Raw genomic sequence first — 23,518 nt, forward strand, 5'->3', positions numbered from 1 at the left:
TATTCATATAAAATTCTAGAAAATGCAAAATAATCTAGAGTGACAGAAAGCAGTTCGGTGGCCACCTGGAGGGGCAGGTGGAGAGAGGGCTGGGTGACAAAGGAAAACAAGCAACCTGGAGTGGGTGATGGATATGTTCATTATCTTGACTGTGGTGATGGTTTCCTGGGTATACACATCTATTGAAACTTATCAAATTGTATATATCTATATATCTATAGACATATATACACACACATGCAGTTACTGTACTTCAGTTATAGCTCAATAAATGGGGGAGGGGGACAATAAAGCCTTCCTACTTCATACTCCCTTCCCAGGAGTAACCACTATCCAGAAGCTGGTGTGTATATTCTTCCCATATATATATTTTTACTATCCAAACACACATATCCATAAACACTGTATAGTATTATTTGGCATGTTTTATAATTTTACACAAATTTTTATCAATATATTTTTATGAAAATTTCTGTATTTGAGATTTATGAATATAGGTACAGGTAACCCCCATATAACACGGCACTTCTATAACACGGTTTGAGAATTGGGGGAAACCCTCATATAACACGGCATCCTAGAACACGGTTTCACTCGAATACGGTTTGAGAGTTAGAGAAATCCCCGAACAACACGGAGCATTAAAGAAAGCAAAAAAATATCTCATTTGAAATTAGGGAAATTCCTGAACAACACAGAACGTAATAAAAGCTTAGTAGGGATGACGAAGAAAAGATTATTTAATACATATTAATATGTTATACTTTTGGTGAAAATTGCTTTTATGAAGATATTTCTCTTAATTATAAAAATAGTGTTTTTTTTAAATTTTTTGAACCTAAACCCCTTTTTTGTACTAATTCTTTGTTTCATATAACATGGATTCGCATTAACATAGCATTTTTAAGGAACCTAAACAACCGTGCTATATGGGGGTTACCTGTATATATAGATTTATTCATTTTGATTACTGTATAACATGCCACAGTATGAATACCATACAATTTTTTTAAAAACCTATTCTTTTGTTGATGGGTATTTAGATAGTTTCACCCAAGAGTACAGTCAAGTAAAAACATCCTCACTACAGCATTCTGTGTAATTTCGAAAAAGTTGGAATTTCTCAAGGGTTAATATTTGGAGGTAAAATTACTATTCATAAGATAAATTATACTGATGATGTTTTGTGGTTGGACCATGCTTGTACTCTTGAAATGGATTTTACATGATTACGACTTTAAAAAAACAACACCTTGCCAGGGAATCAAACTGCATTTATTAGTCCAGATCTAGTTCTTTAGCTGGAATCTCTAGATTAAATTCTCTTTAAGGCTGCTTTTGGCTATCGGAAGTTATCATCTGGCACTTTCTAAATTTATCTCTAATTAGCAAATATGAAACAGAATACCTCCACTGGTCACAATAGAGAGCAGGTTTCCATCATCATATATATTAACGGAATAATTCAACATCTCAGCTGTGCCAAAAGAGCCATATTCTTGGGCTTCTTTGTAGTTTCTCAATACAGTAGATTTACTTAAGTCTCCATCCTCATTCGAATCAATGCAGGCTCTGTAAATTGAGAATACAGGATAATGAAATTTACGTATTTTCTTACCTTCTTAAAAATCATGTAATATTGTTTCTCAGGTATCTTCTTGCTACCATATCTATTTCTACCACAAACACAGGAACTGCCTGATTTAGATTTCTCTGTTTCATCGTCAACAGTAAAGATTAGGTAAGATAGTTTAGAGGAACCAGCATTTAAATGAAGTCATGTAACAAAGGGCTTTAGGAACACTGTTCATCACAAAACTACAGGCAGAAAACCTTACAGGTACTTAAGAAATTAGACCAAAGCTTAGCTTACAGCTTAGGATAGTTTAGGATGATTCTGACACATAGCCCAGGCCGTACTTCCTGGTTCTTCTAGAATTGGTTTCATGAATCCAACAGCACATGCAGGCTCCTTAAAACTATAACCATATCAGGTTGTATGGTCCCACAGTTATAACAGCCTTAGCAAACATTTATTTTTTATAAAAAGCATTGTCTGCATAGTTTTATGATTGGCCTCCTGTCTGCTCTTTCCTCATTTTAACTTGTTAATTATATAGAGGGCATTTATTATAAATACTAAGGCATGTATTTCACTGACAAACTATAACAATGCGGAAAGAAGGGTCTCTGAAATTGTCAGTTTGTTTTTATGTGCAGCTAAAACAACTTACATTTCAAAAACAGACATACAATATAGCAAGATACAGAAGACTGAACACTTATAATGAAAATGAGGCAAAGAGAAGTAGTATATCAAATGGAGTTAGGACAGATTAACAGTTAAAATGTAGCCTTTAAATTCTCCACGTTTGCTAGACAGAGGAGCACTTTTGGTTCCAAAATGTATGGCCAGTATCTGAAGTCCTCTCTTTCTTTCACCCAGCCCATCACACACTCCCAAATTTCTAACCATTCCTCTCTTGTCCTCTGGATCTTTCCCCTCGAACCCTCAACCCCGTTTCCTACCCTCTTTGCTTAGCTAACTTTTGCTGATCCTTCAATGAGACCTTTCTTGATGCTTCCTAGACAGGTTCGGATGTTTCCACCGAGTCCAGAGTCCTTGAGTGGCTTCTAGGGAGTCTACCTAGTACAAAGAAGCTACTCAGATATTTGCCAAATGATGAAAGAATGAATCGACAACACCTTTAACAAACATCTCACAGCAAATACAGTGATACATTTCACAAATCAATTTCTTACAATCACTGTCAACATGAAGTGACTCAACAATTCAAACACGTTATAAAAATAAAGTTCAGTGACTTCAGTAAAGAACTCCACAGATGGTAAATATGAATGTTGTGCAAAGGTTGTAACTTTCTGAAGGTCTGGTTGGCTTAATTCAAGGAACAGTTGTTACAATAGAGAGAAAGGGAATATGAAAATGAGGTTCATGGAAAGAATTAGAGTACATGTGTGAGAGGAGGGAAGAAAAGGGGTTTATAAATTCCTGAATATTTTGAATACATTACTCTGTCCAATTTTTTAATGGAAAAAATCCACAGCTATCATCAAAATCTCAAGAAGAACCTGAGATAACAAAAACCACTGAAAAGAAACCAATTAATGGTCTTTCCTTTATAAGTACCTATTTCCCCACTGCCTAACCTCTGCTAATTTTATCATATTTTCTTAAGTCCTTTGGTAGTATACTTCGTAGCACATTTTTCCCACATATACTCAGTTTTAACCTTGCCTCCTCTCCCACTAAAACTCACCTAAGCCTTTTCACTGCGAATGACTTCATCATGTTACACCATGTGGCAGATGTACCAAAATTTGCTAAACCATATGTTTGAACCTTTTTATATTATAAACACTGTGATCAAAGCTTTCTGCAAAGCTTTTAGGAAAAAAAATGTTTCCAAATGTGTGCACATTTGCATATACACACAAACACCCAAACATGCCTGAATATACACAAAACTGCATTAATATTTAATATCATTGGATTGAGATATGCAAATATTACATTAACACTTTCAGTCCCAAAGGGAGCAGGGGTTTCTCATTAAACTGAAAAATTTATACTCATTGTCATTGATGAGTTAGCACCCACATCCATGGGAGAAAAGTCCTCCTTTAAGGGTGCATTGTAACATAAACAATCTAAGTAATCAAGTCATCATACTTTGTTCTGTATCTGCCACATCCTGGGAAACGATTCTTTGCATATCAACAGGGACTCAAACTACGAAACTATTCTTGATTTCAAGTTTTAAGGAGGTCCTTGGTTTACTGCAGGCAACCTAAAACACACATATACCTATATATCTGTATTAAGAACTTATTTCTATTTCCAGACAGATAGACATTCAAGAGGTCACACTAGCTAACTCTAAGAAACACATATGCAGTGTCCAATTCACTAAGAACGACCCTGAAAATGTACACGATAGGTAACTTGGCATACATCATCATTTTAGTAGTAGGAGGAGGAGGAGAAGGAGCAGCAGTAACAGCTGACATTGAGTACATACTGTATGGAGAAACATCAAAATTAATTTTCACAGAATCCTCTACGGAGGTACTATTATCCCACTTAACAGACGAGGAAACAGGTTTAGAGAGGTGTAGATAAACTGCTCAAAGTCACAAAGCTAGGATTCCATCTCAGAGACAGAACTCTATCATACTGCCTCACTTCACTTCAACTTAGCTACCTTGTCTCTATTAAATTATCTTCACTCAACTTTTCCTCCTTTGCCCAAAGTAGATGCTTTGCAACAGTCTCTTGCAGTACTTCCCAAGTTGCCCAGCTTCAATCAGGAACATTTCTATAGGTTGGTGCAAAAGTAAGTGCGGTTTAAAAGGTTAAAAATAATTGCAAAAACCGCAATTACCTTCACACCGACCTAATACATATACCAATGATCAACCTGCTGTATCTGGTTAACGATAACTATCTGGCTAGTGAAATAAACTTCTTTAAAACACGTGTTAGGTTTAGTGTCTAAAATACTAAGAAGTTCAAAAGGCTTGTCCAAAACTACCAAAAGCCAATTGGGCTCTCAAATAGTTTTGTTCAGTGATATTAACGTCACATAAACCAAATGTCTGGATGGTTCTGAGGGGTTAGTGTTCTTAAGAATAGATAAAAACATGTTGAAGAGCCATAAAATATATAGTTTACCTCCAAGCTTCACCATCATGCCATACCAGGCAGTCATATACAGGGCCAGGGTCACTGTATTTTTTCTCAAAAGAATTTAGTAATTCCACTTGACTTTGAAGCTCCTCCTTGATTAGTTTATTTGCCTAACCAATTAGAACATACATTAATATTAGTACATTTTGTACTCTTGAAAAGCTACATTAACATATAACCAAGGACACAATGTGACCCAACAATAATGTCATTTTAGCCGGGAAAAATATAAGAAAATTTTCATTTTATATCTACGCTACTTGTAGTTCAATTCAATGATGCGGATATTACTTAATATATTAAATATTTAAAAAATAACACTTCTTTTACTCAGTCACTCACTCCACCTGCTTTGGGAAATATACTTTGTTACAAGTTGATGATACCATTTGGCCAAGACATGTGATGGTCCCATATCTGTAACCTGTATAACTCATTTCCAAAAATTGCTGTAAACTAAGTTATCTCTCGACCTTTAGATTTTATTTCAGGACTGTTTCCATTTAAAATCTATTTCTTAAGAACTCAAATAAATAACAGAAAGCATGAACTGTCTTATCTCCTATAGAACATGCTAAGTTAGGGTGGCTGGTTAGCTCAGGTGGTTAGAGTGTGGTGCTAATAACACCAAGGTTGCCAGTTCGATCCCCACATGGGCCACTGTGAGCTGCGCCCTCCTTAAAAAAAAAACATGCTAAGTTAAATACGTATTATATTCATGACCATGGACATATAAGCTGCTATTTAACCATTCTGATCCACAAAAATGAGAATTTCACATGCTTCAACCTAAGTATTTTTTAAACTATATACTACATTAGACCGCTCTACATTCACCTGAGTAGTCCTAGCGGATAAAAATTTAATTTTCACATGTTCCAAAAATCTTAAGTTATGCCTTGTTTATAATTATTCAATATATTCAACATTTACCCTCCTTAAAGGTAAAAGACAATTATATAAACATTTTTGATATACAAAATATGGATAATTAAATTCAGATCCCTCTTTTATAAATTTAGCTGCATATATGAATCACCTGAGATATTACATTTAATGTGTTTAATAAGGGGCTGAATCAGGACAAATAGTGACCTAACAGAAAATTATGAGAAGCTGTTAAAAAAGGATGCTGTACGTAGATTAAGGAAATGTAAGTTAAGTGTGTACGCAGGCCAGTGGTCCTCAGCCCTACTTGCATGTTAATTAAAGCTCATCAGGAGCTTTTAAAAATGTCTGTCTCCCTGCAAGGTTTTGATTTAATTCCTCTCTAGGGCACAAGAACTGGTTGTTTTAAAGCTCTTCATATGATTCTAATACGCAGTCAGGGTTGAGAACCACCATATTTGTTTAAGAAAAGGTAGATGTATACAGTAAAAGAAAAATTCATAAGGATAAACATAGAGTTGTTGTTACCATCCCTGGAGGATGGCATTTGGGAGTCTTTCACTTGCTACTTTATACACCTGTGTTGCACAAAAGTTTCTGTAACTAGCACATATTATTTACATAATAAACCAAGACGTTATTTTTATTTTATAAATTGATTCAAAAAAAATGTACTGGCTACTTAAGGATGAAGAACAACAGCAACTCCCTCATATACTTCTGTGGGAATATGAATTGGTACGACCACTTTACGGCCCACCAAATACATGCATGAGAATGTTCAAAACAGCATTTTTTCTAATAGCCAAAAACTGAAAACAAAGTAAATATCAACTTGCAGAACGGATATATAAATTGTGGTTCATCCATCATAACAAGGAAAGTGAACAAATTACTTCAATACCCCAAATATGGTTGAATCTCACAAACATAACACTGAGTGAAAGCAGCTACACATTAAACAAAACACTGTATGACTCCATTTTACAAAATTCAAAATAAGCAAAATCATTCAACAGTGTTAGAAGTCTGGAAGGTGGTCGCCTATGGGGTGAGAAGGGAGCAGTAACTAGGAAGAGGCATGAGCTGGAGCTCGCAGTTCTACCATCATGGGAGTGTTCACTTTGTGAAAAATCCATGACCACACACTTATGATTCATGCACTTTTACATATGTATGTTCATTAAGGAGTTTAAAAATTTATAAATACATATGTGAATTGATTTCAAATATAAAGAAAAAATCACTAAAATTGAATAATTTAAACCTTGTGAAAAATAGTCTATTAATTCTCTAAGAACTCTATGGTATATGGATGGTTCTATGATAATGTTTAAATAAAAACCACTAGCACAAACTTGAGAAGGGCAATTGTTGGCAACATCAAATTCTTCCTGTTTCCTACAGGCTTCTGCCAGGGCCACTCGGTGAACAGGGTCCCATATTTTTTCCTTCCGTTCTTTCTGCAAAGACAGAATAATTACCTCATAATGAGATTGACAAATATTCAGGTAAACCTAGACAGTCAATTTACAAGGACCTGGTTGTTCTCAGCTGTGATGCTACACAAGTCTCATAGAGGCTTAAAAAAAATATTATAATCAAGCTGATAAAGCAATGAATCAATTATTAAAAACTGATTAATTAATTCACTGCACCTAGATTTTAAATTAACAAATTTATTAAGACACATCCAAATGTATTTTTATACATCAAAGGCCCCAATTTAAATCCTTCCAAGAATAAATAATACTATGTCAGATAACTGAATTCCCAATCATTTAAAGAAAATACTGTATTCTGGGACCTTACAGAACTGGGAAATGTCTCAAGCCAAGTGCAAGCAGAGGACAGGAGTAAGACTGCAGGGGCATTTTGGCGGACATACAGGCTTCCTCAATTTCCTCTCTTCCTAGCTGATGTTTTTCAGATCCTCTTTGATTTGATAGGGTTCTTTTGTTACTGAAATTGGTCTGACCTTCATCTCCGCTGTCTTTAACCTATAGTGCCTTCCCAATGGAAGTCTACTAGTTAAAAAAAAAAAATCTTTCCAATAAAATAATCAACTCAACAAAGGTAAGGAGGGGGGTCAAGGAGGAGGGTCAGCTTTAACTTAAAAACTCTATATTTGCATGTTAATTTGTATTTTAACATAGTTGATTAAATTTAATATAGTGCGTAAAAGTACTATGCTATCTATGCGCGTTTCACCCTGAAATTTTAAAATAAAATAGTATCCAATAAGTTGTGTGCATTATTTTTTCATAATTTTCTTTTGGCAGAATGATTGCAATCTAAGTAATGGTTATATATGTAGTACACCGAGTGACTTCTTATGGCTCATCGACCCCTAAAGAAGCAAATAATAATATTACTACTACATGAAAGGGCCCACAGGTCTTATCCATCAGGCTCACTTTCAAGGATTACATTTTGTTTCACAGAGGAAACCCTGAACCTGTCTGTGTCAGCTACGGTGTCACAGCAATCCTCTACAGCGGCACTGTCAAATACAGGAGCCACTAGCCACATGTTACTGTTACTATTTAAATTTAAATTTTAAAGGATTCTATAAAATTAAACGTTTCATTCCTTAGTCATTCTCAGTCACATGTCAAGTTCTCAGGAGCTACTTGTGGCTAGTGACTACCATAATGGACAGATATGGAACACCTCAAACATTTCCAACGTCACTGAAAGGTCTACTGAATAGAGCTGTTTTACAACAGGCTCCTTATCACTCAATTTACAATGCTTACTTCTCTAATGACACACTTGTGTTTCCTATACTTCAGCTGCTTTAGGTTTGAGTAACCCTTTTCTTAATACTGAATGATGATTAAAGGGGATCAAAAAGGCTAGTTAAACAGTAAGAAAAATGGGAAAAATTGTAATAAACGCTATAGGAATGGGAATAAACAGGGAAGTCTGGACTTTAAATCAACTTGTCTTTAGCCCTTGTGAGGTTTAAAAAGAAATGCCTTAAAAAAATCCAATGAAAGCTATATCCATCTCCCTGAAAACCAAACACACACAAAAATTTGAATATAACTTGTGTATTCAGATTCTCTAAGCTTATCCATGTAAATGGGTAACATTCCATTGAACAGAATCTTTAAACAATAACTGTTTGAAAACCTTCCATCGTCCAAAATAATCAATAGTGAGATTTTTATGAATTTTGTTTTCTTCATTAGGAATAAAATTTGAGAAAGAAGCTAAGTCATTGATACAGCATTGTACATTACCTGTATCCTTTCCTTGAGAGCCTTTGGATAGAAGTCATAGCCATTTTTTATGCCAATGTGATATCTGCCTGAGGGATTTGTCCAGTTCTCAGGAATCTATAGAAAAAAAAGTAAATTACTGGTTCACTAAATGCTTCTCAATTCCAATGATTTACTGCTGGAGAAAAAGGTATTTGATTTCCATTCTAATGGCTCAACTTGGATGAGCAGGCTCACATATTAGAGCACTATTTTTAATCTTCTAAGTGCCAATATCACCCTGGCTCCTTTTATCTCATCCATAAATAAGACAGTTCAACTAGAATACTTTTCATTTATACAATGCTTCATAGGTTATAAAATGCTTTCAACATATGCAACCTCCTTAAACCACTAAGATCTTTAGTTCTCAAGCATCAGTGACACCTCACTTGTCCCTTCACCACCCTACTACTGGCCATTAACTGGTGGGGAGGGAAAGCGATTTACAGAACCTCTCTACCCTTAGGTTTCTTATTAATGACAAGAACTTAATTCAGCTCTAAGATACAACAGGGATAATCCCTAGAAACCAAATAAGTGCTCTTTGAGTTCTTAACAAAAAAGTTCTATAAAATCATTTTAATTATATATAACATCATATAGTCTTTTCAACTATCTCAAAGTATTTAAAAATAACATTTAAAGGTATTAATTAATAAAACGATGTAAAGAGTATGCCAGTTTACAAATGGAGAAAGCAAAGAAGCAAACAGAAATTAAATTGTTTTCCCAAACATCAGGAAGGTTAAAAAGAAAACTGGAATCTAGTTCTATCATGGAGACCAAAATATTCAGTGTAAAAGACATGTGATTTAAAGTCCGATAAACCTGGCTGTGAATCCAAACTCTACTACTAACTAGGTGGGACTCAAAGGCTTCTAGTTCCTCAAGTAAAAAAGAAGAAAATAATCCCTACCTCATGAGTCCCATGAATAATAAAATGCATTGAACATCAACCAACTTGAAATTTCAATCAAGAAAATGTGGAGTATTCATCCTTTGTAATCACAGGACCCATGATGATTAAAAACAGCTTTTAAATGTGTATACATTATGAGGTTGAACTATCAACTACTCGGGAATTGGTTCGTTCAATCGTCACTTGGGCAACATCTTTAACCGACCATCCCCATGTCCCTCATCAAATTATTCCCCGGGTAGGAAACTACTTTTGGATGAAATTTTCTCACAACTAAATAAAGGAAAACAATCATTCACAGAAGTTCAAAGATCTACTGACTTTTAAAAAGCCTCCATATCAGTAATCATTTCTGAATGAATTGGATGTTCAGAGTATGTGAAATTTCAACTATGTTGGCATATATGTTGGCATACAGACTAGCACTTTTCATTCAAAACTCATCAACCTTCTTTAGAGAGTAGGGATTCTTAACTCTAATGTGCTTGTAACAGCCTGGGACATAACAATAATAAAGTACTGCAACAACAACAAGTTAATAGTCACTAGTTGGCAAATTCAAAGAGTATTTCATCTCAGGTGTGCCACTACACAGGTGGCTTTGTAACCCTAGGCTAGTGGCAACTGCTTTGTACAAGGAGATTACAAAAAGCCGTTAACTAAAAAAAAACTAAATGGAATAACTAATTAATATAACTGCAAAATAAGCAACTTAATTATAATTACTTAAAATATATGTAATATAATAAAAATAATCTAATAGACATAATTTATATCTACTTATAAGATCAAAATCTGCAAGGTCCACACAACCACATGCATCTTAATCACTACTATATATTTCCCTCACAGACTAGTTAGCTACAAAAATTAAACTGAAAACAAAAAATCAGACAATAAACGTTATATTCATGGTTTTACTACCTAACATTAAATAAATTAGAATAAAGCTAACTTTCCTCTATGAGGCAATGATGGAATATGTAATTTTTCCTATTTGACTATTCTAGACAAATGAAGCTATTTTCAGTTTCTTTAAGAATCAAAGCTTTATATTTTGACCGTTTTAAATTGATATCTTTAAAATGCTTTTAATTACATGGTAAATGCAACATAAAAAGGCTGATTTTCATATGTGGAACAGAATCCCTTTAATTATTAATTACACCTCTTTTCTCTGACTCTTTTAAAGAGAGAATGTGTAAAGAACTGAACATTTTCTTAAGGAGCCAAGTGTCATCCTTAGTGTTAATGTTCCATGAAATAAAATCCCATTATAGAGTTATTTTGTTTGTTTGTTTGTGCCTCACACCTGTATTTCACACTTGTCAGCCTATGGTTCTGGCAGTACACACATACACTCTCTCTTTCAGGTATTACGGCATCTAAATATGGTGGTAAATGGTCATTCATTATATCTGGACTTAAACCGTCTTTTAATATGTAAGACTAAATATTGGTGATTTTAAAAAATGACTTCAAGCTGAATGTAGCAAAATTTCAAAAAGCACTCTGCTCTCTTCCAAAATGCTACTATAATTAGAATAAGGGAAGTGGGGGAGGGGACCCAAAGAACAAAGAGAACAGTAAACGAGAATTTTGAAACCAAAATTCACCACATTTTGAAGGCCGAAGGCTGCAAAATAAAAGGCACTGAAAATCAGTAGGGAAATTTAGGAATTTTAATACATGGTATTGGGACAACTGGCTCTTCAAGTGGAAAAAAGGTTATAGGACTCCTACTTCAAACTAAGCCTAAAATCAATTCCAGGTGAATTCTAAAACAAATGTGAAAAGAAAAATAGTGAAAGTTTTTGGAAAATGATAGAGGAGAATATCTTCATGATCTTTGGGTCAGGAAGAATTTCTTAAGACATGAAAAGCACTAATCAAAAAGGCAAAGATTGATATTCAACTACATTGAATTCAAGAACTTCTATTCATCAAAACAAATCATGTGGAAAGTAAAAATACAAGTCTAGAAAGGGATACCTGAAACACATGTAATTAAAGAACTATATAGGATGTGTAATGAAATCCTACAAATCAGTAACAAGAGACAACTCAATAGAAAAAAAAAAAAATGGGCAAATATGGGCCGGGACTCAGGCGGTTAGAGCTCCATGCTCCTAACTCCGAAGGCTGCCAGTTCGATTCCCATATGGGCCAGTGGGCTCTCAACCACAAGGCTGCCGGTTCAACTCCTCGAGTCCCGCAAGGAATGGTGGGCTGCGCCCCCTGCAACTAGCAACAGCAACTGGACCTGGAGCTGAGCTGCGCCCTCCACAACTAAGACTGGAAGGACAACAACTTGACTTGGAAAAAAGTCCTGGAAGTACACACTGTTCCCCAATAAAGTCCTGTTCCCCTTCCCCAATAAAAAAAAAAAAAAAAGGGCAAATAAATTTGAATAGGCACTTCACAAAAGAGAAAATCCAAATGTCTAAACAACATATGAAAAGTCCTCAATCTTATTAGCAATTAGAGAAATGCAAATTAAAACCACAATGTGAACCACCTAGATTACCAGCACCTAGATTACCAGCATATTTGCAAAATTTAAAAAGCCTAAAAATACCAAGCGTTGGCAGTACAACTATTAAAATTGTTATACACTGCCTGTGAAAATGTGTTTTAGTACAAACACTTAGGAAACCTGTTTGGCATCACTTAATAAAGGTCTACATATCTCCATGATTCAGCAATTCCCCTCATAGGTACATATCCTGGAGCTATCTATAAACATGTGCACAGGACATGTATACAAGGATGGTCTCTAAAGTACTGTTAGTTATAGTGCAAAAATGGAAGCCATACAACTGTTCATCAGCAGAACGGACAGAATGTGGTACACACGAACCACGGCACACTACACTACAATGGAACAGAACAAATCATGACTACATGCAACATCATGGCTGAATCTCATGAATCTCACAAACACCCACAGAAAGACGACATAAAATGATACATAAATAAGATCATTCATATAAAGTTCACAAATAGGCAAAAGTAACAATATATTTCATATATGCACATAGAGGTGGTAAAATTATAAAGGAAAGTAAAGAAGTGATTATACAAAAGTCAAAATAGGTTGTGATCTGGGAGATCACAAGAAGCTTCTGAGGTACAATAGTCTTGGTCTAATCTGGGTGGTGGATAAAATGATGTTTAATCTAATTATAAATTTAACTGTACATATGTGTTTTATGCACTTTCCTTTATGTCTGTACATTTCATCATTAAAGGTTTTAAGCTTCTACTCACTTTTTGGCTTCTACCTGCTCAAGGCAATACCACTGGCAAAAACTAACTGACCACTAGTTTCTCAAGAAGGCCTAGGAATAGTATCCTAAGGCACAAAAACTATCAATTTTCTGATCTTATTTCATAGCATATATATGGATATATAACTCTACCTTTGAGCACTAGGGATATAATCAGTTCATGTGTTTATTTAAAGTATAGGTTACTATAGCTACTTAAAAATAAATGAACAAGGATAATACTTTATATGATTCTAAATCTGTCTGACTTACTAGGAGTTCTCCACAGTTTCTCAGAGTAGCAAAACCACAGGAATCCAAAGTTTCTCTCTGAAACATACTCTAAAAAACAAGGTTTTTGGTTTTTGGGGAAGGCAGGCAAACTAGAGTAACTCAGATGTATAGAAACTCATTTCCCCACAGTTTATCATTTTTTTTAAAAAGCACATGGTGCTTAGCATGGGCTCTATAAGCTTGGGTGCTTTAAAACCAGAAATTGATTTTCTCACCATTCTGAAGGATGGAGTATGAGATCAGGATACAAGCATGGTTGGGTTCTGGTGTGACTCTCTTCCTGACTTGAAAGCACAGGCTTTCTCAATGTGTACTCACATGGCAGAGACAGCGATAAAGCAAGCTCTCCCTTATTAGGGCACTAATCCCATTATGAGGGCCTCACCCTCATGGCTCACCTGACCCTATCACCTCCCAAAGGTCCCATCTCTGAATATCATCACACTCGGTGTTAGGGCTTCAACATATGAATGGAGGGGTCACACAAACATTCAGTCCATAACCCATGGAAAGGAAGCAAAACCTGAGTATTAATGCCTCCTGTCTGCTGGCTGCAGGCTGATTCTACGGTGACCGAGGCCCTTGTATAGTCCTCTCCCCTTACTAAAGGCAGGACCTGTGAATATCATTCCTGCACCTGTCATGGTAAATAGTATGGCAAAGGTGAAGGGATACTGCAGATACAGTTTTAGTCCCTAATCGGGTGACTGAGTTAATCAAATGGGAGGTTAGCCTGGTGGACATGACCTAATCAGGTGAGCTCTTTAAAAAAAGAGACTGAGGCCATCGCCGAAGACAGAGACATTTTTCTGCTGGCCTTCAATAAGCTAGCTGTCAGTTCTACAGCTGCAACAAAATTAATTCTTCCAATAACCATGCGGACTTGGAAGAGGAGCCTCAGATGAGCCCTAACCAACACCTGATTGCAGTCTGTAAGACCCTGAGCAGAGAGCCACAAAAAGCCATGCCTGGACTCCTGAGCTGTGAGACAGTGAGATAATAAATGCAGGCATGTATGTGGTTTTAAGCTGCTAAGGTTTTGTTCATTTGTTCTATAGCACAGAAAACAAATCCACTTCCACAACAATCTTATCCAAAAGACAATGCCTAAACATATAGTAATTCAGACAGATGATAAAAAATGTGAAGAGTTAAATATAGCTCTTTACACATATAAGTAATCCCAAATTTATCTTCCACACCAATCTGCTTATTGGTTTAAAAGACTACTGAATCACAATCAAATTCTTGCCATCTAACCAACTCACTAGCTAATATTTCATGAACTACTCTGTTTGTATTCTAATGATTTTTCCTGTTAGCTTTTTTTTACCCCAGTGTTTCCACCAAGTACATGGAACAAGACAAAGCCAGTCACTGAAGTCCATAATTAACAAGGCCTTAATATTTTATTTTCAAGTTCCCAGAAGAGACAGGAAAAGATGAAGGCAAAACTCATCTGGTCACTTTTCCCGCCTTTCTATTCAAAACTTAAAATTTTTAGAATTTGGCAACCACATTGAAAAAAATACCCCAATTATAAGCCCGCTATCAAACAAAACAATATTTTCTTCTAAAATTGCTCCTAATGATCCCCACCTCCTGGTATTCATGCCCTTGGAAAATCCCCTCCCGTTAAGTGTGTGCTAGACTTAATGACTCATTTCTAATGAAAAGAACACAGCAGAAGTGATAGTATGTCACTTCCAAGATTAGTTTATAAAGAGACGATGGCCTCCTTCTTGAGCACTCTCTGTTGAAATACACCCCCAGGGGGAAGATGGCTGCATGTTGTGAAGCAGCCCCACTGAGAGGTCTTCATGGCCAAGAACCAAAGCCCGCCAAGCTTGGAAACAGACTTCCCTTCCCCACCTAAGTTGAGTCTTCAGATTAAACCACACTCCTGGCCAACAGCAAGCTCAGAAGAGATCTTGAAACAGAGACAGCGAGCTCAGTCACTCCTAGATTCCTGACTCACAGAAACTGTGAGATAGTAAATGTTTGTTCTTTTAAACCATTAAGTTTTGGAGTAATTTGTTATGCAGCAATAGTTAACTAATACTCAGCATACCACCAAATGGAAGCTAAAAACAGTAGATGGTTTGTGGTGACACTACAAAAAAAAAAAAAGAAAAAAATTTCAATAGAAAGATAAAAGCTCCAACCTTAAGCACTCTTCCCGAAAGGCCAATAATTTCACCATCTTTTGGCTCTACTACTGTAGCGGTATTCACATCACCACTTCCTGTTGTGTCAATGATGTCAATGATTTTTGGTTTTCCATCAGTTGTAACCTGAAAATTAAAGAGAATTAAGTATGAATTATATACTTAATTTTTTATCCTTAAAGAAAGCAATGCCAACCCCCACGTGTAAGTGTGTGTGCACATGTACACATATATAAAATATCCTATAAAATCTGCATTCATTTTAAAAAGAGGACTGAATTGTTTTAAGCCAAAACTTTGACAATTCTAAATAAAAATTTATTCCTGGAAAATACCACAGAATAATTCAAGTGGTTTCATATATTTGGTCAATAAATATTTCTAAGCATTTATTATAAGCCATACTCTTATTTTAGGTGCTCGCGATATAGCAATAATCAATACACAAAAAACCCTAACCTCACAGACCTTGTTATATGCAGTCAATACACAAATATATAACATGTCAGATGATGATAATTACTATGGAGAAAAATTATGCAGGGAAAAGAGATAGGTGGTATGGGGCTTTCAATTTTAACCAGGCTGGTCAAGAAAGGTATCAATGAGAAGGTAACATTTGAGAAAGGGTGAGCTTGGGGCTGGACAAGTACAAAACTTTAGGGGGGAAATGTTTAGTAACATTTCATTATTGGATGCCACAAGAAGCACTCAAACTTAGTGTAAGTCCAAATTAAAACTTAACACTCAAACTTTTTTCTCTCTAGGCTTTACCATTTCAGTAAATCCACACACATCTAGTTGCTCAAGCCAGAAACTTTTGACTCTTTAATTTACTCCTACTTCTACCTCTAAAATATACTTCAAATCCATCTTCACTTGATTTTTCACTACCAGTATCCTCCACCACCACCCTCCTCTCTTGCCTTCGTAATGTGGATGGCTCCTTACAGGTCTCCCTGTATCCATTCTTGGCCCCTACCAAAATTAATAACAAAACAAGCTGTATTAGGCCAATCATCCATTTAACACCCTGGTGTAAAACCTGCAATGGATCCACAATGCTTTATATAAAAAGCCTTTGTGGGGTCTGACCCCAGCTACTCACTGTCACTCATGACTCTAACTACATTGGCCTTCTTTCAACTCTTGGAATGTGCCAGACTTTTTCATGCCTCACAACTTTTTTGCTCAGGGTCCTTCTGCTCGGAATTCTGTCCCTTCTGTTTTTCCACAAGAATTCCAATCTTATCTTACAGTTGTCTACTAAAATGTCATCCCTTCAGAAAGACCTCCCTCTGACCTCTTTTAAGAGGCCACCATCCTAAACCTGATTACTCTTTCTCACTGCACCTATTTTGTTTACAGAACTTAAATCAATTCGTAATTATACAGTTAGGTGACTCCTTCTCTATTTCCACTATTAGAAGGTAAGTTCCATGAGGGCAAGGGCTATGTCTACTTTACTCAGTAAAACCTACCGGTGCCTTTTAGGTACTACATATGTATTTAATTACTGAATGATCTGACACTAATTATTCAGCACTAAGACTGATTTTCCTAAGGCCTGGTTTCTTGGCCAGCCCACAAACTTTCATTTGGGCCACACTGACTGCTACAGGTTAACAGCAGTACGATATTTTCAAATTGCTTTTGTGAGAAAAATCATTTCTGGGATCTTTCTGGGCTAACCTTGCAAAGAGAATCTGTAGCATTCAACATGTATGTACTGAATTGCAAACAGGAATCATGCACAAGGACACAAAGAAGACTGAAAAAAGAAGAACCTCAAGAAAGAACCAGGAATGTAAAAAATGCCAACAGTGTGAAAAGATCACAAAGCCTTCCAACTTCTGACTCCTTTTCCATTGGGGAAATTCACACACTTTAAGAGATAAAGCTTAGTGTCCTTTTCTATGAGTCTCCTGTGTCCCTTCCAACACCAACTGCAGTGTCTTTAAAGCTCTGTAGTTAAAGTACATCTGAAAGGAAAAGAGGGAACGTCATTATATGGAGTAAACAAGGGCACTTTTTTTGTTGTTGTTTTGTTTTGTTTTTTACAAGGCAAAGCAAAGGGGTCGCTGGTAGACTCCAAATCTCACCCCTGAACAACCAGCAGCTGAAAGCTTTGCCCGAGGCTGCCCAGCTGTTATTTTTACAAATGGTAATTCTCAATCTGAAGATATTTCTTGGGGGCTGTTTATACAAATATTTCAATAGCACTAAGAACACAAACAACCAATCTTCTCAATGAGCAAACAACTTCAGTGACTTGAGATCCAGTAATCACATGAGATAACAAGTCAGACACAGATCCCTCTCGTTAGAAACCTTATTATCAATACGTGAGCAAAGGAAGAAAGCCTAAAGGGATTTAGTGGCTTATTTACCATCTACTATTGACACAGCTTTACTTACAGGGATCTCTCTCTCTCTCCCTCATTAAAAATTTTCTTATATATGCAATTTTCTATCCATATACTTCTTACTTCACCATTAGGTAAACACAACCATTCCACTGGTGATAATGAGACAAAAGATGGAATTTAGAGTTAAGAAGGAAAGGTTTTTAAAAAGGCAAAACCAGCTGAGAATTTTGCAATGGAGCTTTGGGACAAGGAAAGAAGGAAAATGAATTGTTAATGTTAGAACTATATCCCTCATCTTTCCAGGAAGGAGGGGTTTCACATTGGAAGGAGGGACTAAAGGCACAGTTATTACGAGTAGAGGTAACTTAATCAACCCTGTGTACTGGGTTGGGAGACTGTGGAAAGCTTTTTGGGCCATCACGCTGGCTGGACAAAACAGAAATTGCCCAAAGGTTCTTCCCAAATGTCAAGAATCTAAGCTACTTGGTAACTCCACTGAAACACTCAGGGTGGAGGAGTTGGTGTGGGTTGGAAGCCATCCACTAACCATCTGTAGAAGACCAAAACAAAAGGGCAGGGGAGTTCACAAATTATCACAAACAAAACATGAATGTATAAGTATTTACTTGAAATTTCAGGGAAGATATTGCAAATACTCTTTTAAGCAAGGGAAGATTTGTCATACACAATTACTATTAAATGACTATTACTCTTAGAACATAATGAATAAACAAGATAGGCTTTGCTTTCAGAAAGCGTGCAATCCAGTAAGGAAAACAGATGAGTAAAGAAATAACTGCAGCATAGGAATAAATAAATAAGGGTAAAGACAATATCTATGAAAGCATTTAAGAACACAAAACCTAGTTTGGAGGAATGAGGAAAGGCTAACTTAAAAAGAGGTAATAAAAATTAAAATTAATTGCTTTTAATAATTAAAATAGCACCCAATATTAGTAACCAATTATATATGCATATATTTACTGATTACACTTTATACCTTAGTGAATGTCAAAACAGACTTTTTTTTTAACTTTTATTTATTTTAAGTGTGTTTTTCCAGGACCCATCAGCTCCAAGCAAGTCGTCGTTTCAATCTAGTTGTGGAGAGTGCAGCTCACAGTGGCCCATATGGAGATTGAACCAGCAACCTTGGTGTTATGAGCACCGTGCTCTAACCAACTGAGCTAACCGGCTGCCCTAAAAACAGATTTTAACAGGATTACTTGTTACCTCTTTCCGCACACCATTTTTTCTCCATGAAGAAATGATGTACATTGTGTACATGTACACATTTTTTCCACTCAGCAAAAATATTTAATGTTACAAGCACATTAGATGCCAAATGAATTAGGATAGGTGCTTTCAAAGAATTTTAACTTAATCAGGAGAAAGGTATGTAAACAGAATACAAAAATGAAACACTTAAGTGCTACAGGGGTATATGAACAAACTGCTATAAGCAAAGAGGGAAAAAAAAACTGAAAAACTATTTTAGCAAGGTCTGGGCCTTATTCATCCCTGGACTGCCAAGTCCTAATACAACAGCTGACACATAAATACATGGTGGGGGGCTGAATTAAATCAGTAGATACCCCAAAAGGTAATGGGGTCAAGACCCAGCTAGGTCTTATTAAACAATTTACAGGTGATCGTAGAAGGCTTGCAAACAGATTAAACTCCACATGCAAAGGCAGGTGTTGGGGAAAGACCTGAAACATTTGGGTGAGTAGAATAAGAGTGAAATGTTCCAAGTGGAGCACACGGTAAGGAGGGGGTGGAGTGGATGGGGACAGAAGAAAAGGTGAGATGAGAACCAATGCTACCTGAGGAGGTGAATTTGGATGGTGAAGGGCCATACACAGTTCAGATTTTTGTATTTTTACGCATAGGTAATTGGGATGCCAAAATAGTCTTGTTTTGTATTAAACAAGACTGTAATGGACGGTTTCTTTTTTTAAAGGAAAATAACTTTGGCAATGTGAAGGATAAATCACGAAAGCAACACTAGTAGTGGCAGGGAGACCTGCTGGCTAGTGCATATTTATTTCCAGGTCCAGTCCAAGTCCCATCCCTCCTCTATCTGGAAAGTCTGACTGGTCCAGCTCTCACTGGTCCTCTGATCAATCTCTGTAACAGTCTGCAGGACTACATCACCCTTTAACACGACGTTAAGCACCTAGCAGGTGCCTGAGGAAAGACTTTTACCGTTTTTAAATAAATATTTGCTAAGGAAAGACTTAATCATTTATGTAATTATTACTTTTCTCATGCTGTCCATCATTCACTTTTAACAAGCCTACACAACTGTCACAAAAGAAAATGGGCCCCAAGGCAATCACCAAAGAATGAGATAGCCCACTGTCTTGTTTTCACGCTAAGAGGATGAGAAGAATTTGAAGGAGTACTGTTCTCAGTAAAAACGCTTTGGTAGAATTTTCCATATCCGCTTATCAAATTATTACAGTACTCTCTATAAAGTAACAGTAATTCTCATCCCACAAGGTCACTGTGAAAATTGAGATTAATTACATGTGACTTTTTAAAGTGCTCAAGAAAAGTGTTATCTTCAACGTTTTCACTTGTACCTCTAGTTCTCTACCCAGATCCCATGTGGCCTTCCAAATGTCCAATTTGGCCTCCTCTTCCCCTATTTCATTCTTTCCTTCCTTTTTACTTCTATCCACCTTCTTATCTTAACGATGTATACATAAACATACAAAATAAATTTGTTAAACGCAAAAAAAATAAAAATAAACCTTAAAAAGTCACTCATGTGTGCAAGACATCTTGCTGGATTTCTTTTAACTAGCCATGTTTAGGTCAATTTCTTAAGGGTTAAATGTTAGAAGAGTTATGTTTTCATTTTACTTCAATATTTTGTTGCTTGAACATTTGTTACTATACGCAAATATCTAATGCATATTTATTCTTTAGATAATCTAGTTGGGTGATTTAAGACCCAGCATAAACTCCTTCTGCTAAATATCCCTGCTTAAAAAACAATAGTGTTTAACATTTTTCTTGAGCACTTTAAAAAGTCACATGTAATTAATCTCAATTTTCACAGTGACCTTGTGGGATGAGAATTACTGTTTCTTTACAGACAGTACTGGACTAATTTGATAAGCGGATATGGCAAATTCTACAAAAGTGTTTTTACTGAGACAGTACTCCTCCAAACTCTTCTCATCCTCTTATCATCCTGACAAAAGAAACAGTGAACCATTTACCCCAGCTGTTCTCCCACTTATCCCTATAAAAAGTACATATACATCACAACAGAATAAAAACCATTACTACTACGTAATCAAGTCTCAAAGAGGGGCCAGCTGTCAATGTTTTAAGTCTTCAGAGTTATTAATACAACTTTACAACTAATGCTACCAGGGTAATACTGAATCCTCTTCCGATTCGCTAAAGCTGCCCTGCAGAGTCACCGTAAGGTACGTTGTACTCCAGATGCTGAAGAATTAACAAGAGGAACCAGAAGGATTCTATAGTCAGTCAGATCGGTTCCCTTTTCCTTCTGCATTACACTCTAAACTCAAAATGCTACCTCAATTATTAGAGAGCACAATAGAGGATCCAGGGGCGGGAGGGGCACCAGGGGAAGGAAGAGAATTACCAAACTTCAGCGATTAGTGTAGAAAGGAGGGCAAGATACACAGATGATGGAGTGATGTAAGGAAGAGATCAGCATACAGTAGGATTAGCCAGGTTAGACTTTTGGAAGATGGATCCTGAACAAAGGTGAAATGTTGTTTATCATTGGATTTCAGCAAAACGCTCAGGCTAAATTTACAAGTCAAACTTTGAAGACTTTAAGCAGAATACTTCTAATCCAGAGACACATCTTTAAAATTACCTTTCAGTATGATACCTTGGCCTAATAATTCAAAGGTGCTTAAGGCAAAGCGAAGTAATTTTTTAAAATCGTCAAGTATGCTGTGTTATATTTTGAGGCTAAAAATATACAGCTGTGTAATTTAATAAAGTCTGAAGAGTTCGCCAAAACAAAACTAAATTAGGTTCCTCCTATGCCAAACAAAGACTAAGCCATGCGTTTCAATGACCCTAAACGAGTACTTTGCAGAAAACGGTTTAAAAATAGAAAACATTAAGACTACCAGAGGAAACAATTCCGGAAGTTGACCGAGTTATCTTCTTGAAACCCGGCTTTAGTGTTTAGAGATAAACAATTCTTCCCAAAAAACCCAATTCTCAAAAGGCAGCGATAAAAATGAAGCACTGATAGGTCATCTGTCACCTTCCTATTCCCTTCCCATCCACTAACAAATAATAAAAATTGTAAAATCTTCGTTTGAAAATAGAAGGCACTGGCCGGTGCCCTAAGCACGAGGTGTCTGAGGAGGAAAGGAGTATAGTGGGAAGGAGCCCGAGGGCCCAGGCCTGGCAGCACCTGGGGAGGAAGGGGCTTCCTGGGCAAAAGGCGGACCCAGGCGCCCCGACCAGCCGCGCCGGGCACGCCGCTTTTGTCTGGGCCGGAATCACCGCCCAGCCGGGGAGCCCGGGCCGCGGGCCCCCAGCCGCCCCCGGGCCTCGCGTGCACGCTCTGCCCTCCGCCTTCTCCAGGTGCCGGGTTCCCACTCCGCCGCAGAGCGGGATTCCGCCTCCGAGCTCGGAGGCTGCGTCCCCTCCATGTCCCCTGCCCGCCGGTCGCCCGCGCCCCCGCGCCCGGGGCCCTCAGCCGCTGCCGCACCTGCATGCCCGGAGCCCCGGGGTCAACCCCCGTGTCCAAGATAGCGATGAGCACCCCTCGGCCGTCATACTCCGGGTAGCGACAGAGGAAGGAGGCGGCCCCGGTCTCTTTCTTAGGCAGGAGGCCGTGGAAGGGGAAGGGCTCCTCGGTGACGGAGGTGGCCATGGACGCAAACTGGAGGACGAGGAAGAGGCAAACTGCCAGGCTGCGCGCGGACAAGCAGCCTAAGGACACCCGGGCGGCCGCGGGCCTGGGTGGGGGTGAGGGGCGGGGCCGGCCGGCCGCCAATCCCGGCCCGCCAGGGTGAGGCAGCCAATCATTTGCTGCTATGTAAGCTAACGGCGCCGCTCTCAGGAACTGTGCAGGAGTGTTGCCCGGGCCGCAGAGAAGGAGGCGGAGTCTGACATATTGCTGGAGGGTTTGGTTCTCGAACCTGGGGTCTTAAAGAGGCCCGCACTTGGACTTTTAGGGGATGGCTGGCCTGCAAGTAAAGGTCCCGGCCGAAACGCTCTCCTAGGAGCCAAGAAGGAAATGGGCCAATATTCTCTAGTAATGGAACACCCTGCTGGTAAGCGATGATTTCCAAACTTGAGGCTGTGACAAAACTTTTTGGTTAAGTGCTGCTGCCGAAGCCCCAGCCGACCTGAGGAAATGGAGCCAACTCACGCACACTAACACACTAGTAGTCGTCTCATACCGGCCAAATGCCCCGACACAAATTTTAGAGAGTTCTTTTATTCGGCGATATAGGGCTTGTGTTCCCCTGCCTGTCCCGCGTGTGGCCCTTTGATCAGGTCGGGAGGAACAGGATGGGGATGGGTCCTAGTTTCAGTCAACAGGATGTGGGTTGTTGGCTCTCAGTCCTTGTAGCCAGTAACAAAGTGAGACTGAAGTGGGCCCCTCCTATC

The 23,518-nt window shown here is 37.7% G+C and overlaps 1 protein-coding gene across 6 annotated transcripts in view; it reads right to left on the bottom strand.

Moving 5' to 3' along the window:
- The window catches only part of TPP2 (tripeptidyl peptidase 2), a 65,522-nt gene extending 42,632 nt beyond the window's left edge, over window positions 1-22,890 (bottom strand). For 2 of the 6 annotated variants that reach the window (XR_012495486.2, XM_019731035.3), the window contains exons 1-6: window positions 22,611-22,876; window positions 15,516-15,644; window positions 8,848-8,943; window positions 6,958-7,062; window positions 4,697-4,821; window positions 1,409-1,572 (exon numbers count right to left, since the gene is read on the bottom strand). Coding sequence is in view for 5 of the 6 variants with exons in the window: in XM_019731035.3 (XP_019586594.3) it covers window positions 1,409-1,572; window positions 4,697-4,821; window positions 6,958-7,062; window positions 8,848-8,943; window positions 15,516-15,644; window positions 22,611-22,775 (784 nt within the window). In the remaining variant the exon portion in view is untranslated. Of the gene's footprint in view, window positions 1-1,408; window positions 1,573-4,696; window positions 4,822-6,957; window positions 7,063-8,847; window positions 8,944-15,515; window positions 15,645-22,610 lie in introns of all 6 variants that reach the window. The other 4 variants (XM_019731034.3, XM_019731033.3, XM_019731032.3 and 1 more) reach the window with 3 other exon arrangements.
- Window positions 22,891-23,518: the final 628 nt, after the last annotated feature.

This window comes from Rhinolophus sinicus, chromosome 16 (genome assembly GCF_057876585.1).
Source record: "Rhinolophus sinicus isolate RSI-liver-muscle chromosome 16, RSI-T2T, whole genome shotgun sequence".
Taxonomy (NCBI): Eukaryota; Metazoa; Chordata; class Mammalia; order Chiroptera; family Rhinolophidae; genus Rhinolophus; species Rhinolophus sinicus.